At 42.1% G+C, this 22,500-nt stretch overlaps 1 protein-coding gene across 1 annotated transcript in view; it reads left to right on the top strand.

Annotated features, from left to right (window-relative positions):
* FYTTD1 (forty-two-three domain containing 1) overlaps window positions 1-22,500 on the top strand; it is a gene marked incomplete in the record, with an annotated part of 405,415 nt that overhangs the window by 23,580 nt on the left and 359,335 nt on the right. The window contains 1 exon segment of the mRNA XM_053710315.1: window positions 1,397-1,519. Within this exon segment, the coding sequence (XP_053566290.1) occupies window positions 1,397-1,519 (123 nt within the window).

Below are 22,500 nucleotides of genomic sequence, written 5' to 3'. Positions count from 1 at the left end.
GTATGTATGTCATTTTATTATGCAGTGTTTGATCCCCCTCCCTCTATTAGCCGCCATCTTGGGTACTCCTTCCCATACATTTATTTGCTTTTAATGTAGCGGGTGCGCACGCACCCACACCTTTTGCGGGCTTCCGGCCACTTGAGAACAGGATCTGGAACTGCCTTCAGCTATGAGCCGACCACCCGCCTCTCTGCTATGGCTCCCACCCACCAATGATCGGCACCATTGCTGGCCTATATAGAGAGGGCCACAGAGTGGCTCTCTCTGCATCAGTGGGCATAAAAGGGTATTGCAGTGATGCCTCAATATCGAGGCATCACTGCAATACCCTGAAAGTGTCTGGAAACTTGAAAACACTGAGGACGTGCCAGGCACGTCCTTGGTCCTTAACGACCACTCTTTGTAGGACATGCCTGGCACGTTCTCGGTCGTTAAGGATATAATAAAGACTACACAGGGGCTGGTTGTTAGCATAAGTTACAAATCCATACAATGTTGCGGGATTAGCTAGAATTTCCCCATACCCTTATTTGATGGGGGCACTCCACCTTATTTTGAGAAAGTGGGACAAACATAATATTCCAATACATGTTATACGAAATGCAAACAAAATAACGAATTAAAGCATATTGCAATTTTGTTTTAAACAATTTACGGGGATTCAGTTTTGTGTGTAATATCCTTTTTAAATTATTTAATTGCTTAAGGCATCCAATTTAGACTCTATTGAAATAGTTTATACATTTTTGTGTACAATTTCAGTGTTTTTAATTTTTTATTTTTTTTTATTTTTAAAACTTTATTTATAATCCAGATCCATCACAATATGGAAATCACAGTATGTAATAAATCAGAATTTACATTTTTAAGATACAGAGAGGGAATTCGACGACCCTCTTCCCCCACAATCTGTGGGAGAGAGCCTTCCCCAAGTAAGATATCTCCACACTGAGATGTTAATCTGGTTCTTTTACATTTTTTTTATAAAACATCAAATAACTAATACAAACCATAAAACAGTGAACAATCCTATCAAATCAAATCGAATCGGGTCCCTCCACTCCGGGGGGGGGGAATAGGGATAGGGTTTAGGGAGGGGGGGGGACTAAGCTCCCTGGCATTTTTATCGAAGGGAATTTATAGGCTACTACGAAACTAGGCGTATGTGGTCAGGTTGGTGGAGGGGGGGGGCGACAGAGAAAGACACCATTTCCAGTGTTTTAATTTTTACTACTACAACTTAAAAGTAGATTCTGGTACTTGGTCATGAGACTTTTTAGTTGATGATTTTTCTTTTCTCTTACACACATTGAAATCCTAAATGGTAAACTTCTTAGGCTTCTACATTGCAAAGCATTTGTCTCTAATACTTTCATTCTTCTTATTATTACAGATGATATAATTAGACTTAACAAGCAAGAGCAAAAGAAAACTTTGTTTAATGGAAGATCACCAGAAAATTTTTCACGTCAATTTCGAAGCAACTGGCGCAGGTGGAGAACGCAACGACAGTCAGGTATTACAAAAGTATTACAGAGCATTACTCTGGTTTCACTTAAATGTATATGAAACCCAAACTTTAAAATTGCATGCTCTCTGACTCATGAAAGACAAACAACTTTCAAATTTACTTCTGTTTCTTTTTCTTCATTCTCTTGGTATCTTTTGATGAAAAGCAAACATGCTTACGAAGAGTGTTTCAATGTATTTCTGTGCAATACGTTGCAGCTCTGAGGTTAACACCATCTGGTTTTATCTAGTAGTTGTTCAGAAGCAACCAGTGCAGGAGGGCTGCTTCATGTAATGCTGGAGAGCCTTTGCAGTGCAGAAGTGGTTGTCAGAGTTGCTGTTCAGTGCAAGCTTGCCGAGGCTTAATTTACTGCATTAAAGGGGCATGAAACCCATGACTTTAAACAGCTTTTCAATTTACTTCTATTATCTAATTGCTTCATTCTTTGTTGAAATGCATCCTTAGGTAGGCTCAGGAGCAGCAATGCACTACTGGGAGCTAAATGCTGATTGGTGACTGCGCATATATGCTTCTTGTCATTGGCTGACTTGATGTGCTCAGCTAGCTTTAACGAAAGAGTAAAGAAAATTGAAATGTCAAAAAAGGCCACTTTTGTATACAAGAATTAGCACAATTACACTATATATGTTATGTATGCATCAATACTTATGTTGAAGCTAAAATTGGCTTAACATCCATAAACACATAAAGGGACACTGAACCCAATTTTTTTTTCTTTCGTGATTCAGATAGAGCATCACCTTTCTAATTTACTCCTATTATCAAATTTTCTCCATTCTCTTGGTATCTTTATTTGAAAAACAAGAATGTAAGTTTAGATGCCGTACCATTTTTGGTGAACAACCTGGGTTGTTCTTGCTGATTGGTGGATAAATTCTCCCACCAATATACAAGTGCTGTCCAGAGGTCGGAACCAAAAATTGACTGGCTCCTTAGCTTAGATGCCTTCTTTTTCAATTAAAGATAGCAAGAGAATGAAGAAAATTTGATAATAGGAGTAAATTAGAAAGTTGCTTAAAATTGCATGCTCTATATGAATCACAAAATATTTTTTTTTTGGGTTCAGTGTCCCTTTAAAACCAAGTGATACAAGCAGTTCACAAGTGTAGTAATATTACAGGACACGCATGTAAACATTTCTGCATGTTAAAGAGACATGAAACCCACTTTTTCCCCTTTTCTTTCAGGATTCAGAGAGAGCATGCAATTGTAAACAACTTTCCTATTTAAATATGGAAAATTCAGAGCTGTAGCAGTTATTTTTGAAGTGGGCTCACAAGTTGTCAGATGTCTTGTATAACTTGAAATATTGAAACCTATCATTTTGCTTCATTTATCATTTTGTAGGGTTCTAGATACTTGCAAACAAGTAAAAGGGTTCTTGACCACCTTAACGCTGTTAGGACGTCATGGAATGTCCTTACTGTTATGTTGTGTCCCTTCTCCCCTGTGGATCTGGTTGGGGATGTGCCTAGCAACTCCGGCAGATCCAATCAGCCCTCAGGAACAGTGACGAACAGTCAATGCAACAGCCAATGAGTAGAATCATTGGCTGTTACCACTTTGTCAGCTACTTTGATCTGAGGTAGAGAGAAAGATAGATTGGTGCTACAGTGCGACTAAAAAAAAAGTTTGCTGCCTTGCTGAAGAAAATAAAATGTATATACATATATGAAAAACAAAATCACTGCTGATCAGTGTCATTACTGTGATCAAATCTGATCAGCTACAGCAGTAGTTTTGTATATACTTATACACAACCCCATTTAAAATTATGGAAAGGTGAAAATTAGTTTAAAATCCTCCACTAAGCACAAAATTTAAAGACAACCCATTGAGAGATATTATAGATGGATGGATAGATATTATATTTGCAGTTTAACTCATTCCTTCAGTTTTACGTTAACCCTTGCTTCTCCTGATCACCACCCTTTGTCCAAGATCCTTCTGTTTTTTTGGGTTGTGGTTTTTTTTGTTTTATTTTTCTAGCTTATATTAGTGAATCCTCAACAAATTCCCACAATTTTTTTGTTGTTAAGATTTCCGCTATGGCAGCATGATATTCTGCAGAAAAAGCTTATGCCATTCTTGCACAAGATTCAGGAAATGAAACATTTTCTGCCTTTATCTGATAGCGAAACTCTTATGGCATCAGATATAGCCCCAGAGTGACTCCTCTAGCGATGGTGCTCCCTGCTTTCCACCAACTAAAATGAGGCATCCTGCAACATTTGTTTAAAATTGGCTACCCCCGAATGTTATTGCCCCTGAAATACCCCCATTTACAGCAACTCCTGGCATCACAACCAACATTTAGTTTGTGAGCCAATTAATTATTTAAACCTGATTCTGACAGATACCATGTTTGAGAATATAGTTGCTCAAACAAATTTATATGCCAGTCAGCATCTGTCAGAAAATCCAGTCTCAGTATGTTTGAAAAAATACCTGGCACCCCACTGACATAACTGAAATTTAAAGTTTTGGGCACTGGCTTTGTTAATGGGCATAGTGAAGAAACCCTGCATTTGTTATTACTGGAACCAGAGTTTCATCTTGGCTACCCCTGGCTATTAAGAGGAGGGACAGATACGCACAGCTGCTGCGATTTATTCATTTTAACGATAATGCCTAGTGTGTGCCCCTCCCAAGAAATGGCCCCTTGCATGATACGCTATATAAAATAAGGCCCCTGATAAAGCACATTTCTTACTTTTGCAAATGGTATGCCATATTGGGGTAATTTTAAAGGGATAGTCAAGTCCAAAAATAAACTTTCATTATTCAAATAGGGCATGTAATTTTAAACAATTTTCCAATTTACTTTTATCACCAATTTTGCTTTGTTCTCTTGGTATTCTTAGTTGAAAGCTAAACCTAGGAGGTTCGTATGGTAATTTCTTAGACCTTGAAGGCCATCTATTATCTGATAGCATTTTGACAGTTTTTCACCACTAGAGGGCATTAGTTCATGTGTTTCCATGTTTGAAAACTGAAATGGACAGGCCCTATATTTGGCCTGGTAACTTCCTGAAACCCCATATAACCTGTACATGGGGGGTACTGTTGTACTTGTAAGACATTGCTGAACACAAATATGGTTGTTTTTATAGCAGTAAAACTTAAAGGATGGTGATCGAAACAGCCACAGTGCTGTGTGTGAAAAATGCAAAAAATAAAATTTCTTTTCTGAGATATGGTGAGTCTACGGCTTGAGTAATTACTTTTGGAAATATCACTCCTGGCCAGCAGGAAGAGGCAAAGAACACCACAGTTAAACTGCTAAGTATCACTCCCTTACCCACAGCCCCTAGTCATTCTCTTTGCCTTCGGTGCATGGAGGAGGTAAAGTTTAGGTGTCTGAAGAAAAATTTTGATTTAATCTACAAGCAAGTTTTGGGGTGTAGCCGTATTCCACGTCATTCCTTGCAGTCGAGTAGTGGTGGCTTTAAAGCAGTTAGGAACTTGCAAAGTGGTACTTACTGTGTTTTCCTAACAATTGCTGCCCTAGTTTAGAAAGCCAGAGTTGGATATTCTGTTCTTTATTTTTCAAAGGTCTCTGTGAAGAACTGTGTCTTCTCATACCTTGTAGCTGTCTACATGCCGGACAGCGGAGCAGGTAAGTTCTTTTTCTTCCAGTTGGGGAGACCATGCACTTAACACATTAAGACACATTGCTTTTTTAATGAGACCTAGATAATCCTGTTGTATGGGTTACACTGGGGCACAAAGCAGGCACTGTAGCATGTGTGAGACTAACATTTAAACTCTTTTAAAAAGAAAGGGTAAAATGTTTTTATTAGGCTTTATTTTCTGACACACATTTACTTGATAAAACAATACAAGTTTAAACTGAAAGTAAGGCTGAATTTTCTATTTCAGCAGCTTATTCATTTCCCTTTTTCCCAAACCGATGCAACATTTTAAACTGTCAGGTTTGAAAAAACGGTTATTTCTGGTACTAGTGTAGGTGAAATCTCAGATTCGGACAGTATAATTCCTTCTTCTGAGGTGGTATCCTTCAGATTTAAAGGGACACTGAACCCAAATTTTTTCTTTCATGATTCAGATAGAGCATGCACTTTTAAGCAACTTTCTAATTTACTCCTATTATCAATTTGTCTTCGTTCTCTTGCTATCTTTATTTGAAAAAGGCATCTAAGCTTTTTTTTTAGTTCAGAACTCTGGACAGCGCTTTTTTATTGGTGGATGAATTTATCCACCAATCAGCAATGACAACCCAGGTTGTTCACCAAAAATGGGCCGGCATCTAAACTTACATTCTTGCATTTCAAATAAAGATACCAAGAGAATGAAGAATGATAATAGGAGTAAATTAGAAAGATGCTTAAAATTTCATGCTCTATCTGAATCACACAAGAAAAAATTTGGGTTCAGTGTCCCTTTAAGCTTTGAACACCTTTGTGTATTGTTAAAGGTTTTAGCTACTTTAGATGACTCCGATACTGTCGTTGTCACTCTTAAGAAATCTAGTAAACTTAAGTTTCTTTGATAAACCTTCCACTTCGGAGGTTTTTCTTGTGCCGAACTGTGCTAGGGGGATTATCTCACAGGAATGGAAGAAACCATGAGTGTGTCTTTTTTTTTTTTTTTTTTCCCCGTCTCCCATTTTTAAGAAAATGTTTCCTGTCGAGGACTCCAATAAAGACCCTTGGTATACTGTACCCAAAGTTGAAGGGTCCATTTCCACTCTGGCTAAGAGAACCACTATTCCTATTGAGGATAGCTGCTCTTTTAACCCCTTAAGGACAAGGCCATTTTTCAATTTCTTTCCCTATTTCTCGGGTGTTTGTGTTTAGCTGTAATTTTCCTCTTACTCATTTACTGTACCCACACATATTATATACTGTTTTTCTCGCCATTAAATGGATCATTTAAAGATGCCATCATTTTCATCATATCTTATAATTTACTATAAAAAAGATAAAATATGATGAAAAAATGGAAAAAACACACTTTTTTTTCTTTTGCATGATGTACCGAGTCCACGGATTCATCCTTACTTGTGGGATATTGTCCTTCCTGACAGGAAGTAGCAAAGAGAGCACCACAGCAGAGCTGTCTATATAGCTCCCCCCCTTAACTCCACCCCCCAGTCATTCTCTTTGCTGGCTCTAAGCAGGAAGGGTAAAGAGAAGAGGTGTTAGTTTTTATTTTATCTTCAATCAAGAGTTTATTTCTCTTGTTAAGTGTATTCAGTCCACGGGTCATCCATTACTTATGGGATATATTCCCTTCCCAACAGGAAGTTACAAGAGGATCACCCAAAGCAGAGCTGCTATATAGCTCCTCCCCTCACATGTCATATCCAGTCATTCTCTTGCAACCCTCAACATAGCTGGAGGTCGTGAGAGGAGTGTGGTGTTTTATACTTAATTATTGCTTCAATCAAAAGTTTATTTTTAAATGGCACCGGAGTGTGCTGTTTTTTTCTCAGGCAGTATTTGGAAGAAGAATCTGCCTGCGTTTTCTATGATCTTAGCAGAAGTAACTAAGATCCACTGGCTGTTCTCGCACATTCTGAGGAGTGGGGTAACTTCAGAACGGGAATAGCGTGCGGGGTCTCCTACAAATAAGGTATGTGCAGTAAAATATTTTTCTAAGGAATGGAATTGACTAAGAAAATACTGCTGATACCGATGTAAGTAAAGCCTTAAATGCAGTGAAAGCGACTGGTATCAGGCTGATTAATGTATATGCAGTAAAGTAATTTTCTAAGGAATGGAATTTGATTAAGAAAATGCTACTAATACTGAAGTAATGTAATAAGCCTTAAATGCAGTAGAAGGACTGGTATCAGGCTTATCAATAGAGATACATACTCTTTAAAAAAGGATGTTTAAAACGTTTGCTGGCATGTTTAATCGTTTTTGTGAGGTACATTGGTGATAAAACTTATTGGGGCATGAATTTTTCCACATGGCTGACTTATATTTCTGCATAGAAACCGTTAACTGAGGCTCCCACTGTTGTAATAATGAGTGGGAGGGGCCTATTTTAGCGCTTTTTTGCGCAGTAAAAATTCAGTCTCAGTCTTCCTGCTTCTTCCTGCATGACCCAGGTCGTCTCTAGAGAGCTCAAGGGACTTCAAAAGTCATTTTGAGGGAGGTAATCAGTCACAGCAGACCTGTGACAGTGTGTTTGACTGTGTTAAAAAACGTTTTTTTTTTCTCTATTGATTATCCGTTTTGGGTATTAAGGGGTTAATGATCCATTTGCAAGTGGGTGCAATGCTCTGCTAATTTAATACATTTACTGTGAAAATTTGGTTGCTATAACTGATTTGGTTCATTGTTATTTCAACTGTGACAGTTTTTTGTGCTTCTTAAAGGCGCAGTAGCGTTTTCTATATTGCTTGTAAATTTATTTTAAAGTGTTTTCCAAGCCTGCTAGTCTCATTGCTAGTCTGTTTAAACATGTCTGACACAGATGAATCTGTTTGTTCACTATGTTTGAAGGCCAGTGTGGAGCCCCATAGAAATATGTGTACTAAATGTATTGATTTCACTTTAAATAATAAAGTTCAGTCTTTATCTGTAAAGGAATTATCACCAGACAACGAGGGGGAAGTTATGCCGACTAACTCTCCTCACGTGTCAGTACCTTCGCCTCCCGCTCAGGAAGCGCGTGATATTGTGGCGCCAAGTACATCAGAGACACCCATACGTATCACTTTACAAGACATGGCTACTATTATGAATAATACCCTGGCAGAAGTATTATCTAAATTGCCAGAATTAAGAGGCAAGCGCGATTGCTCTGGGATAAGGACAGAGCGCGCTGGTGCTGTGAGAGCCATGTCCGATACTGCATCACAGTTTGCAGAACATGAGGACGGAGAGCTTCATTCTGTGGGTGACGGATCTGATCCAGGGAAACCGGATTCAGAGATTTCTAATTTTTAAATTTAAGCTTGAGAACCTCCGTGTATTGCTAGGGGAGGTTTTAGCAGCTCTGAATGACTGTAACACAGTTGCAATTCCAGAGAAATTATGTAGGCTGGATAGATACTATGCGGTGCCGGTGTGTACTGACGTTTTTCCTATACCTAAAAGGCTTACAGAAATTATTAGCAAGGAGTGGGATAGACCCGGTGTGCCCTTTTCCCCACCTCCTATATTTAGGAAAATGTTTCCAATAGACGCCACTACACGGGACTTATGGCAGACGGTCCCTAAGGTGGAGGGAGCAGTTTCTACTTTAGCTAAGCGTACCACTATCCCGGTGGAGGATAGTTGTGCTTTTTCGGATCCAATGGATAAAAAATTAGAAGGTTACCTTAAGAAAATGTTTGTTCAACAAGGTTTTATCTTACAGCCCCTTGCATGCATTGCGCCTGTCACTGCTGCTGCGGCATTCTGGTTTGAGTCTCTAGAAGAGGCCATTCACACAGCTCCATTGGATGAAATTATGGACAAGCTTAAAGCACTTAAGCTAGCTAATGCATTTGTTTCTGATGCCATTGTACATTTAACTAAACTAACGGCTAAGAACTCTGGATTCGCCATCCAGGCACACAGAGCGCTATGGCTTAAATCCTGGTCAGCTGACGTGACTTCTAAATCTAAATTGCTTAATATTCCTTTCAAGGGACAGACCTTATTCGGGCCCGGCTTGAAAGAAATTATCGCTGACATTACTGGAGGTAAGGGTCATACTCTTCCTCAGGACAGGGCCAAATCAAAGGCCAAACAGTCTAATTTCAGTGCCTTTCGAAACTTCAAGGCAGGAGCAACATCAACTTCCTCCGCTCCAAAACAGGAAGGAACTGTTGCTCGTTACAGACAGGCCTGGAAAACTAACCAGTCCTGGAACAAGGGCAAGCAGGCCAGAAAGCCTACTACTGCCCCTAAGACAGCATGAAGGGATGGCCCCCTATCCGGAAACGGATCTACTGGGGGGCAGACTTTCTCTCTTCGCCCAGGCGTGGGCAAGAGATGTCCAGGATCCCTGGGCGTTGGAGATCATATCTCAGGGATATCTTCTGGACTTCAAAGCTTCTCCTCAACAAGGGAGATTTCATCTTTCAAGGTTATCAGCAAACCAATTAAAGAAAGAGGCATTCCTACGCTGTGTGCAAGACCTCCTAGTTATGGGAGTGATCCATCCAGTTCCGCAGACAGAACAAGGACAGGGTTTTTATTCGAATCTGTTTGTGGTTCCCAAAAAAGAGGGAACCTTCAGACCAATTTTGGATCTAAAGATCTTAAACAAATTCCTCAGAGTTCCATCTTTCAAAATGGAAACTATTCGGACCATCCTACCCATGATCCAAGAAGGTCAGTACATGACCACAGTGGACTTAAAGGATGCCTACCTTCACATACCGATTCACAAAGATCATCATCGGTTCCTAAGATTTGCCTTTCTAGACAGGCATTACCAATTTGTAGCTCTCCCCTTCGGGTTGGCTACGGCCCCGAGAATCTTTACAAAGGTTCTGGGCTCACTTCTGGCGGTTCTAAGATCGCGAGGCATAGCGGTGGCTCCGTATCTAGACAACATCCTGATACAGGCGTCAAGCTTTCAAATTGCCAAGTCTCATACAGAGATAGTTCTGGCATTTCTGAGGTCGCATGGGTGGAAGGTGAACGTGGAAAAGAGTACTCTATCACCACTCACAAGAGTCTCCTTCCTAGGGACTCTGATAGATTCTGTAGAAATGAAAATTTACCTGACGGAGGCCAGGTTAGCAAAACTTTTAAATGCTTGCCGTGTCCTTCATTCCATTCCACGCCCGTCAGTGGCTCAGTGCATGGAAGTAATCGGCTTAATAGTAGCGGCAATGGACATAGTGCCATTTGCGCGCCTGCATCTCAGACCGCTGCAATTGTGCATGCTAGGTCAGTGGAATGGGGATTACTCAGATTTGTCCCCCCTACTAAATCTGGATCAAGAGACCAGAGATTCTCTTCTCTGGTGGCTATCTCTGGTCCATCTGTCCAAGGGTATGACCTTTCGCAGGCCAGATTGGACGATTGTAACAACAGATGCCAGCCTTCTAGGCTGGGGCGCAGTCTGGAATTCCCTGAAGGCTCAGGGATCGTGGACTCAGGAGGAGAAACTCCTCCCAATAAATATTCTGGAGTTGAGAGCAATATTCAATGCTCTTCTAGCTTGGCCTCAGTTAGCAACACTGAGGTTCATCAGATTTCAGTCGGACATCATCACGACTGTGGCTTACATCAACCATCAAGGGGGAACCAGGAGTTCCCTAGCGATGTTAGAAGTCTCAAGGATAATTCGCTGGGCAGAGTCTCACTCTTGCCACCTGTCAGCGATCCACATCCCAGGCGTGGAGAACTGGGAGGCGGACTTTCTAAGTCGCCAGACCTTTCATCCGGGGGAGTGGGAACTTCATCCGGAGGTGTTCGTTCAGCTGGTTCATCGTTGGGCCAAACTAGAACTGGATCTCATGGCGTCTCGCCAGAAGGCCAAGCTTCCTCGTTACGGATCCAGGTCCAGGGACCCGGGAGCGGCGCTGATAGATGCTCTAGCAGCCCCTTGGGTTTTCAACATGGCTTATGTGTTTCCACCGTTTCCGCTGCTGCCTCGACTGATTGCCAAGATCAAACAGGAGAGAGCATCAGTGATTCTGATAGCGCCTGCGTGGCCACGCAGGACCTGGTATGCAGACCTAGTGGACATGTCGTCCTGTCCACCATGGTCTCTGCCTCTGAGGCAGGACCTTCTAATACAAGGTCCTTTCAACCATCCAAATCTAATTTCTCTGAGGCTGACTGCATGGAGATTAAACGCTTGATCCTATCAAAGCGTGGCTTCTCAGAGCCAGTTATTGATACCTTAATAGAGGCACGGAAGCCTGTCACCAGAAAAATTTACCATAAGATATGGCGTAAATATTTATATTGGTGCAAATCCAAGAGTTACTCATGGAGTAAGGTTAGGATTCCTAGGATATTGTCCTTTCTACAAGAGGGTTTAGAAAAGGGCTTATCTGCTAGTTCGTTAAAGGGACAGATTTCTGCTCTGTCTATTGTTTTACACAAACGTCTGGCAGAAGTTCCAGACGTCCAGGCTTTTTGTCAGGCTTTGGCTAGGATTAAGCCTGTGTTTAAGACTGTTGCTCCGCCGTGGAGCTTAAACTTGGTTCTTAAAGTTCTTCAAGGTGTTCCGTTTGAACCCCTTCATTCCATTGATATCAAACTTTTATCTTGGAAAGTTCTGTTTTTGATGGCTATTTCCTCGGCTCGAAGAGTCTCTGAGTTATCTGCTTTACATTGTGATTCTCCTTATCTGATTTTCCATTCGGACAAGGTAGTTCTGCGTACTACACCTGGGTTTTTACCTAAGGTAGTTTCTAACAGGAATATCAATCAGGAGATTGTTGTTCCATCATTATGTCCTAATCCTTCTTCAAAGAAGGAACGACTTTTGCATAATCTGGATGTAGTCCGTGCCCTGAAGTTCTATTTACAGGCAACTAAAGATTTTCGTCAAACTTCTTCCCTGTTTGTCGTTTACTCTGGACAGAGGAGAGGTCAAAAAGCTTCGGCAACCTCTCTCTCCTTTTGGCTTCGTAGCATAATACGTTTAGCCTATGAGACTGCTGGACAGCAGCCCCCTGAAAGAATTACAGCTCATTCCACTAGAGCTGTGGCTTCCACCTGGGCCTTTAAGAATGAGGCCTCTGTTGAACAGATTTGCAAGGCTGCGACTTGGTCTTCGCTTCACACCTTTTCAAAATTTTACAATTTTGACACTTTTTTGCTTCTTCGGAGGCTGTTTTTGGGGGAGAGGTTCTACAGGCAGTGGTTCCTTCTGTTTAATGTTCCTGCCTTGTCCCTCCCTTCATCCGTGTACTTTAGCTTTGGTATTGGTATCCCATAAGTAATGGATGACCCGTGGACTGAATACACTTAACAAGAGAAAACATAATTTATGCTTACCTGATAAATTTATTTCTCTTGTAGTGTATTCAGTCCACAGCCCGCCCTGTCTTTTTTAAGGCAGATCTAAATTTTAATTAAAACTCCAGTCACCACTGCACCCTATGGTTTCTCCTTTCTTGTCTTGTTTCGGTCGAATGACTGGATATGACATGTGAGGGGAGGAGCTATATAGCAGCTCTGCTTTGGGTGATCCCTTCCCAACAGGAATATATCCCATAAGTAATGGATGATCCGTGGACTGAATACACTACAAGAGAAATAAATTTATCAGGTAAGCATAAATTATGTTTTTTAAATGGTACCGGTGTTGTACAATTTACTCTCAGGCAGGAAGATGAAGATTTCTGCCTGGAGGATGATGATCTTAGCATTTGTAACTAAGGTCCACTGCTGTTCCCACAGAAGCTGAGGAGTACAGGAAAACTTCAGTGTGAGGAACGGTTCTTGCTATACAGCAATGAGGTATGTTCAGTCATTTTTCTGCAGTGACTGTGTTAACTCAGAAAGGCTGACAGTATCCCCATTAGGGGAAGGGTAAGCAGTAATCCTAGTGTGAAAGAGGCTTTACTAGCTTGCATAAAGGGCTAAGTTTTTTGGGCACTCAGTTTATGAAAAATTGGGACAAACGTTTGTGTGTTCTGGGAGTAACGTTTATGTTTATGGGACGTTTGCTTGAGGGGTCTTTTGGCTTATTTGGGGTTGTTATAACCCACATGGTTTTCAAACTAGGTTTGTTAGATTTGTGTAGGCCCCAGCAACATCGAGTGAGGTGGGCGGGGCCTATTTTCGCACCTCAGTTGCGCATTGTTATTCAGACAAGCAGCAAGCAACTTCTCCTGAGGTCCTGTTAATCTTCTGAGGGCTTATTCGAAGCTTTAACCCCATATTATCGTTCCTAAGGGCAGGTAGGGCCACAGCAGAGCTGAAGCAAGGTGCTTATAGGGGTTTTTAACCGTTTTTTGACAAATTTCAATCCGTTTTTTTCATTTGGGTGTTTATTGCTTATTAACTTGTGGTGCAATCCTTCTAAAGCTTAGTTGGGTACACTGTTAAAATTTCGGAAAAATTTAAGCAATTTTAACCGGTTTTGCAGTTTGTGTATGCCTTTTTTTTTCTCTTAAAGGCACAGTACCGTTTTTGCAAATTGTGTTTTTTTCATTAAATAAAGTGTTTTCCAAGCTTGCTTGCTTTATTACTAGTCTTTTAAACATGTCTGACACTAAGGAAACTCATTGCTCAATTTGTTTAGAAGCCATTGTGGAACACCCTCTTAGAATGTGTCCCACTTGTACTGATATGTCTATAAATTGCAAACAGCATATTTTGACTTATAAAAGTTTGGCATTAGATGATTCTCAGACAGAAGGAAATCAGGTTTTGCCATCTAGTTCTCCCCAAGTGTCACAACCGGTAACGCCCGCACAAGCGACGCCAAGTACTTCTAGTGCGTCTAATTCTTTCACCTTGCAAGATATGGCTTCAGTTGTGAATACTACCCTCACAGAGGTTTTATCTAAGCTGCCTGGGTTGCAAGGGAAGCGCAGTAGCTCTGGGTTAAGAACAAATGCTGAGCCTTCTGACGCTTTAGTGGCCGTATCCGATATTCCCTCACAATGTTCTGAAGTAGGGATGAGGGATTTGCTGTCTGAGGGAGAGATTTCTGATTCAGCAAATAAGTTCCCTCAGACAGATTCAGATATGACGGCATTTAAATTTAAGCTAGAGCACCTCCGCTTATTGCTCAGGGAGGTTTTAGCTACTCTGGATGATGTGACCCTATTGTAGTTCCAGAGAAATTGTGTAAAATGGAAAAATATTTAGAGGTTCCTGTTTACACTGATGTTTTTCAGTTGTTACCAAGGAGTGGGATAGACCAGGTATTCTGTTCTCTCCCACTCCTGTTTTTAAGAAAATGTTTCCCATTTCTGACACCATAAAGGACTCATGGCAGACGGTCCCTAAGGTGGAGGGAGCTATTTCTACCCTGGCTAAGCGTACAACTATCCCTATTAAGGACAGTTGTGCTTTCATTGATTCTATGGATAAAAAAATTAGAGGGTCTCCTAAAGAAAATTTTTGTTCATCAAGGTTTTCTTCTTCAACCTATAGCGTGCATTGTTCCTGTAACCACTGCGGCTGCCTTTTGGTTTGAGGCTCTTCAGATGGAGACCCCACTAGATGATATTTTGGACAGAATTAAGGCTCTTAAGTTGGCTAATTCTTTTATTACAGACGCCGCTTTTCATCTTGCTAAATTAGCGGCTAAGAATTCAGGTTTTGCCATTTTAGCACGTAGAGCGTTATGACTTAAGTCCTGGTCAGCTGATGTGTCATCTAAATCTAAGCTTTTGTCCATCCCTTTCAAAGGTAAGACCCTATTCGGGCCTGCACTGAAAGAGATCATTTCAGACATTACTGGAGGGAAGGGTCATACCCTCCCTCAGGATAAGTCAAATAAGACAGGGACCAAACAAAATAATTTTCGTTCCTTTCGAAACTTCAAGAGTGGTCCCACTTCCTCTGCTGCAAAGCAAGAGGGGTACTTTGCTCAATCCAAGCCAACCTCGAGACCTAATCAGGCTTGGAACAAGGGTAAACAGGCCAAAAAGCCTGCTGCTGCCACTAAGTCAGCATGAAGGGGTAGCCCCCTATCCGGGACTGGATCTAGTAGGGGGCAGACTCTCTCTCTTTGCTCAGGCCTTGGCAAGAGACGTTCAGGATTCCTGAGCAGTAGAAATTGTAACCCAGGGATAACTTCTAGATTTCAAGGATTCCCCTCCAAGGGGGAGGTTCCATCTTTCTCAATTGTCTGTAAACCAGACAAAAAGAGAGGCGTTCTTACGCTGTGTAGAAGACCTTTTTACCATGGGAGTGATCTGCCCAGTTCCAAAAGCAGAACAGGGGCAGGGGTTCTACTCCAATCTGTTTATAGTTCCCAAAAAGGAGGGAAACTTCAGACCAATTCTGGATCTCAAGATCCTAAACCAATTCCTAAGAGTTCCATCTTTCAAGATGGAGACCATTCGGACTATCTTACCATTGATCCAGGAGGGTCAATATATGACCACCGTGGACTTAAAGGATGCGTATCTACACATTCCTATCCACAAAGATCATCACCAGTTCCTCAGGTTCGCCTTTCTGGACAAGCATTATCAGTTTGTGGCTCTTCCTTTCGGGTTGTCCACGGCGCCACAAATCTTCACGAAGGTGCTAGGGTCCCTTCTGGCGGTTCTAAGGCCACGGGGCATAGCAGTGGAGCCTTATCTAGACAACATTCTAATTCAAGCGTCGACCTTCCAACTAGCCAAGTCTCACACAGACTTAGTGTTGGCCTTTCTAAGATCTCACGGGTGGAAGGTGAACGTAAAAAAAGAGTTCTCTTTTCCCCCCTCACAAGAGTTTCATTTCTAGGGACTCTGATAGACTCAGTGGACACGGAAATATTTCTGACGGAGGTCAGAAAATCAAAGATTTCTCCAACATAGGTGTGTCCGGTCCACGGCGTCATCCTTACTTGTGGGATATTCTCTTCCCCAACAGGAAATGGCAAAGAGCCCAGCAAAGCTGGTCACATGATCCCTCCTAGGCTCCGCCTTCCCCAGTCATTCTCTTTGCCGTTGTACAGGCAACATCTCCACGGAGATGGCTTAGAGTTTTTTGGTGTTTAACTGTAGTTTTTATTATTCAATCAAGAGTTTGTTATTTTAAAATATTGCTGGTATGTACTATTTACTCTGAAACAGAAAAGAGATGAAGATTTCTGTTTGTAAGAGGAAAATGATTTTAGCAACCGTTACTAAAATCGATGGCTGTTTCCACACAGGACTGTTGAGAGGAATTAACTTCAGTTGGGGGAAACAGTGAGCAGACTTTTGCTGCTTGAGGTATAACACATTTCTAACAAGACGATGTAATGCTGGAAGCTGTCATTTTCCCTATGGGATCCGGTAAGCCATTTTTATTACATAAAGAAAAAAAGGGCTTCACAAGGGCTTTTAAGACTGTAGACATTTTCTGGGCTAAAACGATTTATATATAAGCATATTTTATACTCCATAGCCTTGAGGAATTATTTAAATCTTGGGAATTATGTAAAATAATCGGCAGGCACTGTATTGGACACCTTATTCTCTAGGGGCTTTCCCTAATCATAGGCAGAGTCTCATTTTCGCGCCTCTATTGCGCACTTGTTTTTGGGAAGCATGACATGCAGATGCATGTGTGAGGAGCTCTGATACATAGAAAAGACTTTCTGAAGGCGTCATTTGGTATCGTATTCCCCTTTGGGCTTGGTTGGGTCTCAGCAAAGCAGATACCAGGGACTGTAAAGGGGTTAAATATAAAAACGGCTCCGGTTCCGTTAGTTTAAGGGTTAAAGCTTCCAAATTTGGTGTGCAATACTTTTAAGGCTTTAAGACACTGTGGTGAAATTTTGGTGAATTTTGAACAATTCCTTCATACTTTTTCACATTTGCAGTAATAAAGTGTGTTCAGTTTAAAATTTAAAGTGACAGTAACGGTTTTATTTTAAAACGTTTTTTGTACTTTGTTATCAAGTTTATGCCTGTTTAACATGTCTGAACTACCAGATAGACTGTGTTCTGTATGTGGGGAAGCCAAGGTTCCTTCTCATTTAAATAGATGTGATTTATGTGACACAAAATTTAGAGAAAATGATGCCCAAGATGATTCCTCAAGTGAGGGGAGTAAGCATGGTACTGCATCATCCCCTCCTTCGTCTACACCAGTCTTGCCCACACAGGAGGCCCCTAGTACATCTAGTGCGCCAATACTCCTTACTATGCAACAATTAACGGCTGTAATGGATAATTCTATCAAAAACATTTTAGCCAAAATGCCCACTTATCAGCGAAAGCGCGACTGCTCTGTTTTAGAAAATACTGAAGAGCATGAGGACGCTGATGATATTGGTTCTGAAGTGCCCCTACACCAGTCTGAGGGGGCCAGGGAGGTTTTGTCTGAGGGAGAAATTTCAGATTCAGGGAAAATTTCTCAACAAGCTGAACCTGATGTGATTACATTTAAATTTAAATTGGAACATCTCCGCGCTCTGCTTAAGGAGGTGTTATCTACTCTGGATGATTGTGAGAATTTGGTCATTCCAGAGAAATTATGTAAAATGGACAAGTTCCTAGAGGTCCCGGGGCCCCCCGAAGCTTTTCCTATACCCAAGCGGGTGGCGGACATTGTAAATAAAGAATGGGAAAGGCCCGGTATACCTTTCGTCCCTCCCCCCATATTTAAGAAATTGTTTCCTATGGTCGACCCCAGAAAGGACTTATGGCAGACAGTCCCCAAGGTCGAGGGGGCGGTTTCTACTCTAAACAAACGCACCACTATACCCATAGAAGATAGTTGTGCTTTCAAAGATCCTATGGATAAAAAATTAGAGGGTTTGCTTAAAAAGATGTTTGTTCAGCAAGGTTACCTTCTACAACCAATTTCATGCATTGTTCCTGTCACTACAGCAGCGTGTTTCTGGTTCGATGAACTAGAAAAGGCGCTCAATAAAAATTCTTCTTATGAGGAGATTATGGACAGAATTCATGCTCTCAAATTGGCTAATTCTTTCACCCTAGACGCCACTTTGCAATTGGCTAGGTTAGCGGCGAAAAATTCTGGTTTTGCTATTGTGGCGCGCAGAGCGCTTTGGCTAAAATCTTGGTCAGCGGATGCGTCTTCCAAGAACAAATTGCTTAACATTCCTTTCAAGGGGAAAACGCTGTTTGGCCCTGACTTGAAAGAGATTATTTCTGATATCACTGGGGGCAAGGGTCACGCCCTTCCTCAGGATAGGTCTTTCAAGGCCAAAAATAAACCTAATTTTCGTCCCTTTCGCAGAAACGGACCAGCCCCAAGTGCTACGTCCTCTAAGCAAGAGGGTAATACTTCTCAAGCCAAGCCAGCCTGGAGGCCAATGCAAGGCTGGAACAAAGGAAAGCAGGCCAAGAAACCTGCCACTGCTACCAAGACAGCATGAGATGTTGGCCCCCGATCCGGGACCGGATCTGGTGGGGGGCAGACTCTCTCTCTTCGCTCAGGCTTGGGCAAGAGATGTTCTGGATCCTTGGGCGCTAGAAATAGTCTCCCAAGGTTATCTTCTGGAATTCAAGGGGCCTCCCCCAAGGGGGAGGTTCCACAGGTCTCAATTGTCTTCAGACCACATAAAAAGACAGGCATTCTTACATTGTGTAGAAGACCTGTTAAAAATGGGAGTGATTCATCCTGTTCCATTAGGAGAACAAGGGATGGGGTTCTACTCCAATCTGTTCGTAGTTCCCAAAAAAGAGGGAACATTCAGACCAATCTTAGATCTCAAGATCCTAAACAAGTTTCTCAAGGTTCCATCGTTCAAAATGGAAACCATTCGAACAATTCTTCCTTCCATCCAGGAAGGTCAATTCATGACCACGGTGGATTTAAAGGATGCGTATCTACATATTCCTATCCACAAGGAACATCATCGGTTCCTAAGGTTCGCATTCCTGGACAAGCATTACCAGTTTGTGGCACTTCCGTTCGGATTAGCCACTGCTCCAAGAATTTTCACAAAGGTACTAGGGTCCCTTCTAGCGGTGCTAAGACCAAGGGGCATTGCAGTAGTACCTTACTTGGACGACATTCTGATTCAAGCGTCGTCCCTTCCACAAGCAAAGGCTCACACGGACATTGTCCTGGCCTTTCTCAGATCTCACGGGTGGAAAGTGAACGTAGAAAAAAGTTCTCTATCTCCGTCAACAAGGGTTCCCTTCTTGGGAACAATAATAGACTCCTTAGAAATGAGGATTTTTCTGACAGAGGCCAGAAAATCAAAACTTCTAAACTCTTGTCAAATACTTCATTCTGTTCCTCTTCCTTCCATAGCGCAGTGCATGGAAGTAATAGGTTTGATGGTAGCGGGAATGGACATAGTTCCTTTTGCGCGAATTCATCTAAGACCATTACAACTGTGCATGCTCAGTCAGTGGAATGGGGACTATACAGACTTGTCTTCGACGATACAAGTAGATCAGAGGACCAGAGATTCACTCAGTTGGTGGCTGTCCCTGGACAACCTGTCACAGGGGATGAGCTTCCGCAGACCAGAGTGGGTCATTGTCACGACCGACGCCAGTCTGGTGGGCTGGGGCGCGGTCTGGGGACCCCTGAAAGCGCAGGGTCTTTGGTCTCGGGAAGAATCTATTCTCCCGATAAATATTCTGGAACTGAGAGCGATATTCAATGCTCTCAAGGCTTGGCCTCAGCTAGCAAAGACCAAGTTCATACGGTTTCAATCAGACAACATGACGACTGTTGCGTACATCAACCATCAGGGGGGAACAAGGAGTTCCCTGGCGATGGAAGAAGTGACCAAAATCATTCAATGGGCGGAGACTCACTCCTGCCACTTGTCTGCAATCCACATTCCAGGAGTGGAAAACTGGGAAGCAGATTTTCTGAGTCGTCAGACATTTCATCCGGGGGAGTGGGAACTCCATCCGGAAATCTTTGCCCAAATCACTCAACTGTGGGGCATTCCAGACATGGATCTGATGGCCTCTCGTCAGAACTTCAAGGTTCCTTGCTACGGGTCCAGATCCAGGGATCCCAAGGCGACTCTAGTAGATGCACTAGTAGCACCTTGGACCTTCAAACTAGCTTATGTATTCCCGCCGTTTCCTCTCATCCCCAGGCTGGTAGCCAGGATCAATCAGGAGAGGGCATCGGTGATCTTGATAGCTCCTGCGTGGCCACGCAGGACTTGGTATGCAGACCTGGTGAATATGTCATCGGCTCCACCATGGAAGCTACCTTTGAGACGAGACCTTCTTGTTCAAGGTCCGTTCGAGCATCCGAATCTGGTCTCACTCCAACTGACTGCTTGGAGATTGAACGCTTGATCTTATCAAAGCGAGGGTTCTCAGATTCTGTCATTGATACTCTTGTTCAGGCCAGAAAGCCTGTAACTAGAAAAATCTACCACAAAATATGGAAAAAATATATCTATTGGTGTGAATCTAAAGGATTCCCTTGGGACAAGATAAAAATTCCTAAGATTCTATCCTTTCTTCAAGAAGGTTTGGAGAAAGGATTATCTGCAAGTTCTTTGAAAGGACAGATTTCTGCCTTGTCTGTGTTACTTCACAAAAAGCTGGCAGCTGTACCAGATGTTCAAGCCTTTGTTCAGGCTCTGGTTAGAATCAAGCCTGTTTACAAACCTTTGACTCCTCCTTGGAGTCTCAATTTAGTTCTTTCAGTTCTTCAGGGGGTTCCGTTTGAACCCTTACATTCCGTTGATATTAAGTTATTATCTTGGAAAGTTTTGTTTTTGGTTGCAATTTCTTCTGCTAGAAGAGTTTCAGAATTATCTGCTCTGCAGTGTTCTCCTCCTTATCTGGTGTTCCATGCAGATAAGGTGGTTCTGCGTACTAAAACTGGTTTTCTTCCGAAAGTTGTTTCTAACAAAAACATTAACCAGGAGATAGTCGTGCCTTCTTTGTGTCCGAATCCAGTTTCAAAGAAGGAACGTTTGTTGCACAATTTGGATGTAGTTCGTGCTCTAAAATTCTATTTAGATGCTACAAAGGATTTTAGACAAACATCTTCCTTGTTTGTTGTTTATTCTGGTAAAAGGAGAGGTCAAAAAGCAACTTCTACCTCTCTCTCTTTTTGGATTAAAAGCATCATCAGATTGGCTTACGAGACTGCCGGACGGCAGCCTCCTGAAAGAATCACAGCTCATTCCACTAGGGCTGTGGCTTCCACATGGGCCTTCAAGAACGAGGCTTCTGTTGATCAGATATGTAAGGCAGCGACTTGGTCTTCACTGCACACTTTTACTAAATTTTACAAATTTGATACTTTTGCTTCTTCTGAGGCTATTTTTGGGAGAAAGGTTTTGCAAGCCGTGGTGCCTTCCATCTAGGTGACCTGATTTGCTCCCTCCCTTCATCCGTGTCCTAAAGCTTTGGTATTGGTTCCCACAAGTAAGGATGACGCCGTGGACCGGACACACCTATGTTGGAGAAAACAGAATTTATGTTTACCTGATAAATTACTTTCTCCAACGGTGTGTCCGGTCCACGGCCCGCCCTGGTTTTTTAATCAGGTCTGATAATTTATTTTCTTTAACTACAGTCACCACGGTATCATATGGTTTCTCCTATGCAAATATTCCTCCTTTACATCGGTCGAATGACTGGGGAAGGCGGAGCCTAGGAGGGATCATGTGACCAGCTTTGCTGGGCTCTTTGCCATTTCCTGTTGGGGAAGAGAATATCCCACAAGTAAGGATGACGCCATGGACCGGACACACCGTTGGAGAAAGTAATTTATCAGGTAAACATAAATTCTGTTTTTTGTCCACCTGCCGAACTCTTCACTCCATTCCTCGGCCGTCAGTGGCTCAGTGTATGGAGGTAATCGGTCTAATGGTAGCGGCAATGGACATAGTTCCGTTTGCTCGCTTGCATCTCAGACCACTGCAACTATGCATGCTCAAACAGTGGAATGGGGATTATGCAGATTTATCTCCTCAGATAAATCTGGATCAGGAGACCAGAGACTCTCTTCTTTGGTGGTTGTCACAGGATCATCTGTCCCAGGGAATGTGTTTCCGCAGGCCAGAATGGGGTTATAGTGACGACAGACGCCAGCCTTCTGGGCTGGGGTGCAGTCTGGGATTCCCTGAAAGCTCAGGGTTTGTGGACTTGGGAGGAGGCTCTCCTACCGATAAATATTCTGTAATTAAAGGGACAGTCTACACCAAAATTTTTCTTATTTAAAAAGATAGATAATCCCTTTATTACCCATTCTCCGTTTTTGCATAACCAACACAGTTATATTAATATACTTTTTACCTCTGTGATTACCTTGTATCTAAGCCTTTGCAGACAGCCTCCTTATATAAGTGCCTTTGACAGACATGCAGTGTAGTCAATCAGAGAAGACTCCTAAATAACTTCACGGGAGTGAGCACAATGTTATCTATATGACACATGTGAACTAGCACAGTCTAACTGTGAAAAA

The sequence above is a fragment of the Bombina bombina genome, chromosome 4 (assembly GCF_027579735.1).
Source record: "Bombina bombina isolate aBomBom1 chromosome 4, aBomBom1.pri, whole genome shotgun sequence".
Taxonomy (NCBI): domain Eukaryota; kingdom Metazoa; phylum Chordata; class Amphibia; order Anura; family Bombinatoridae; genus Bombina; species Bombina bombina.
This window is presented reverse-complemented; position numbering and strand designations above follow the sequence as displayed.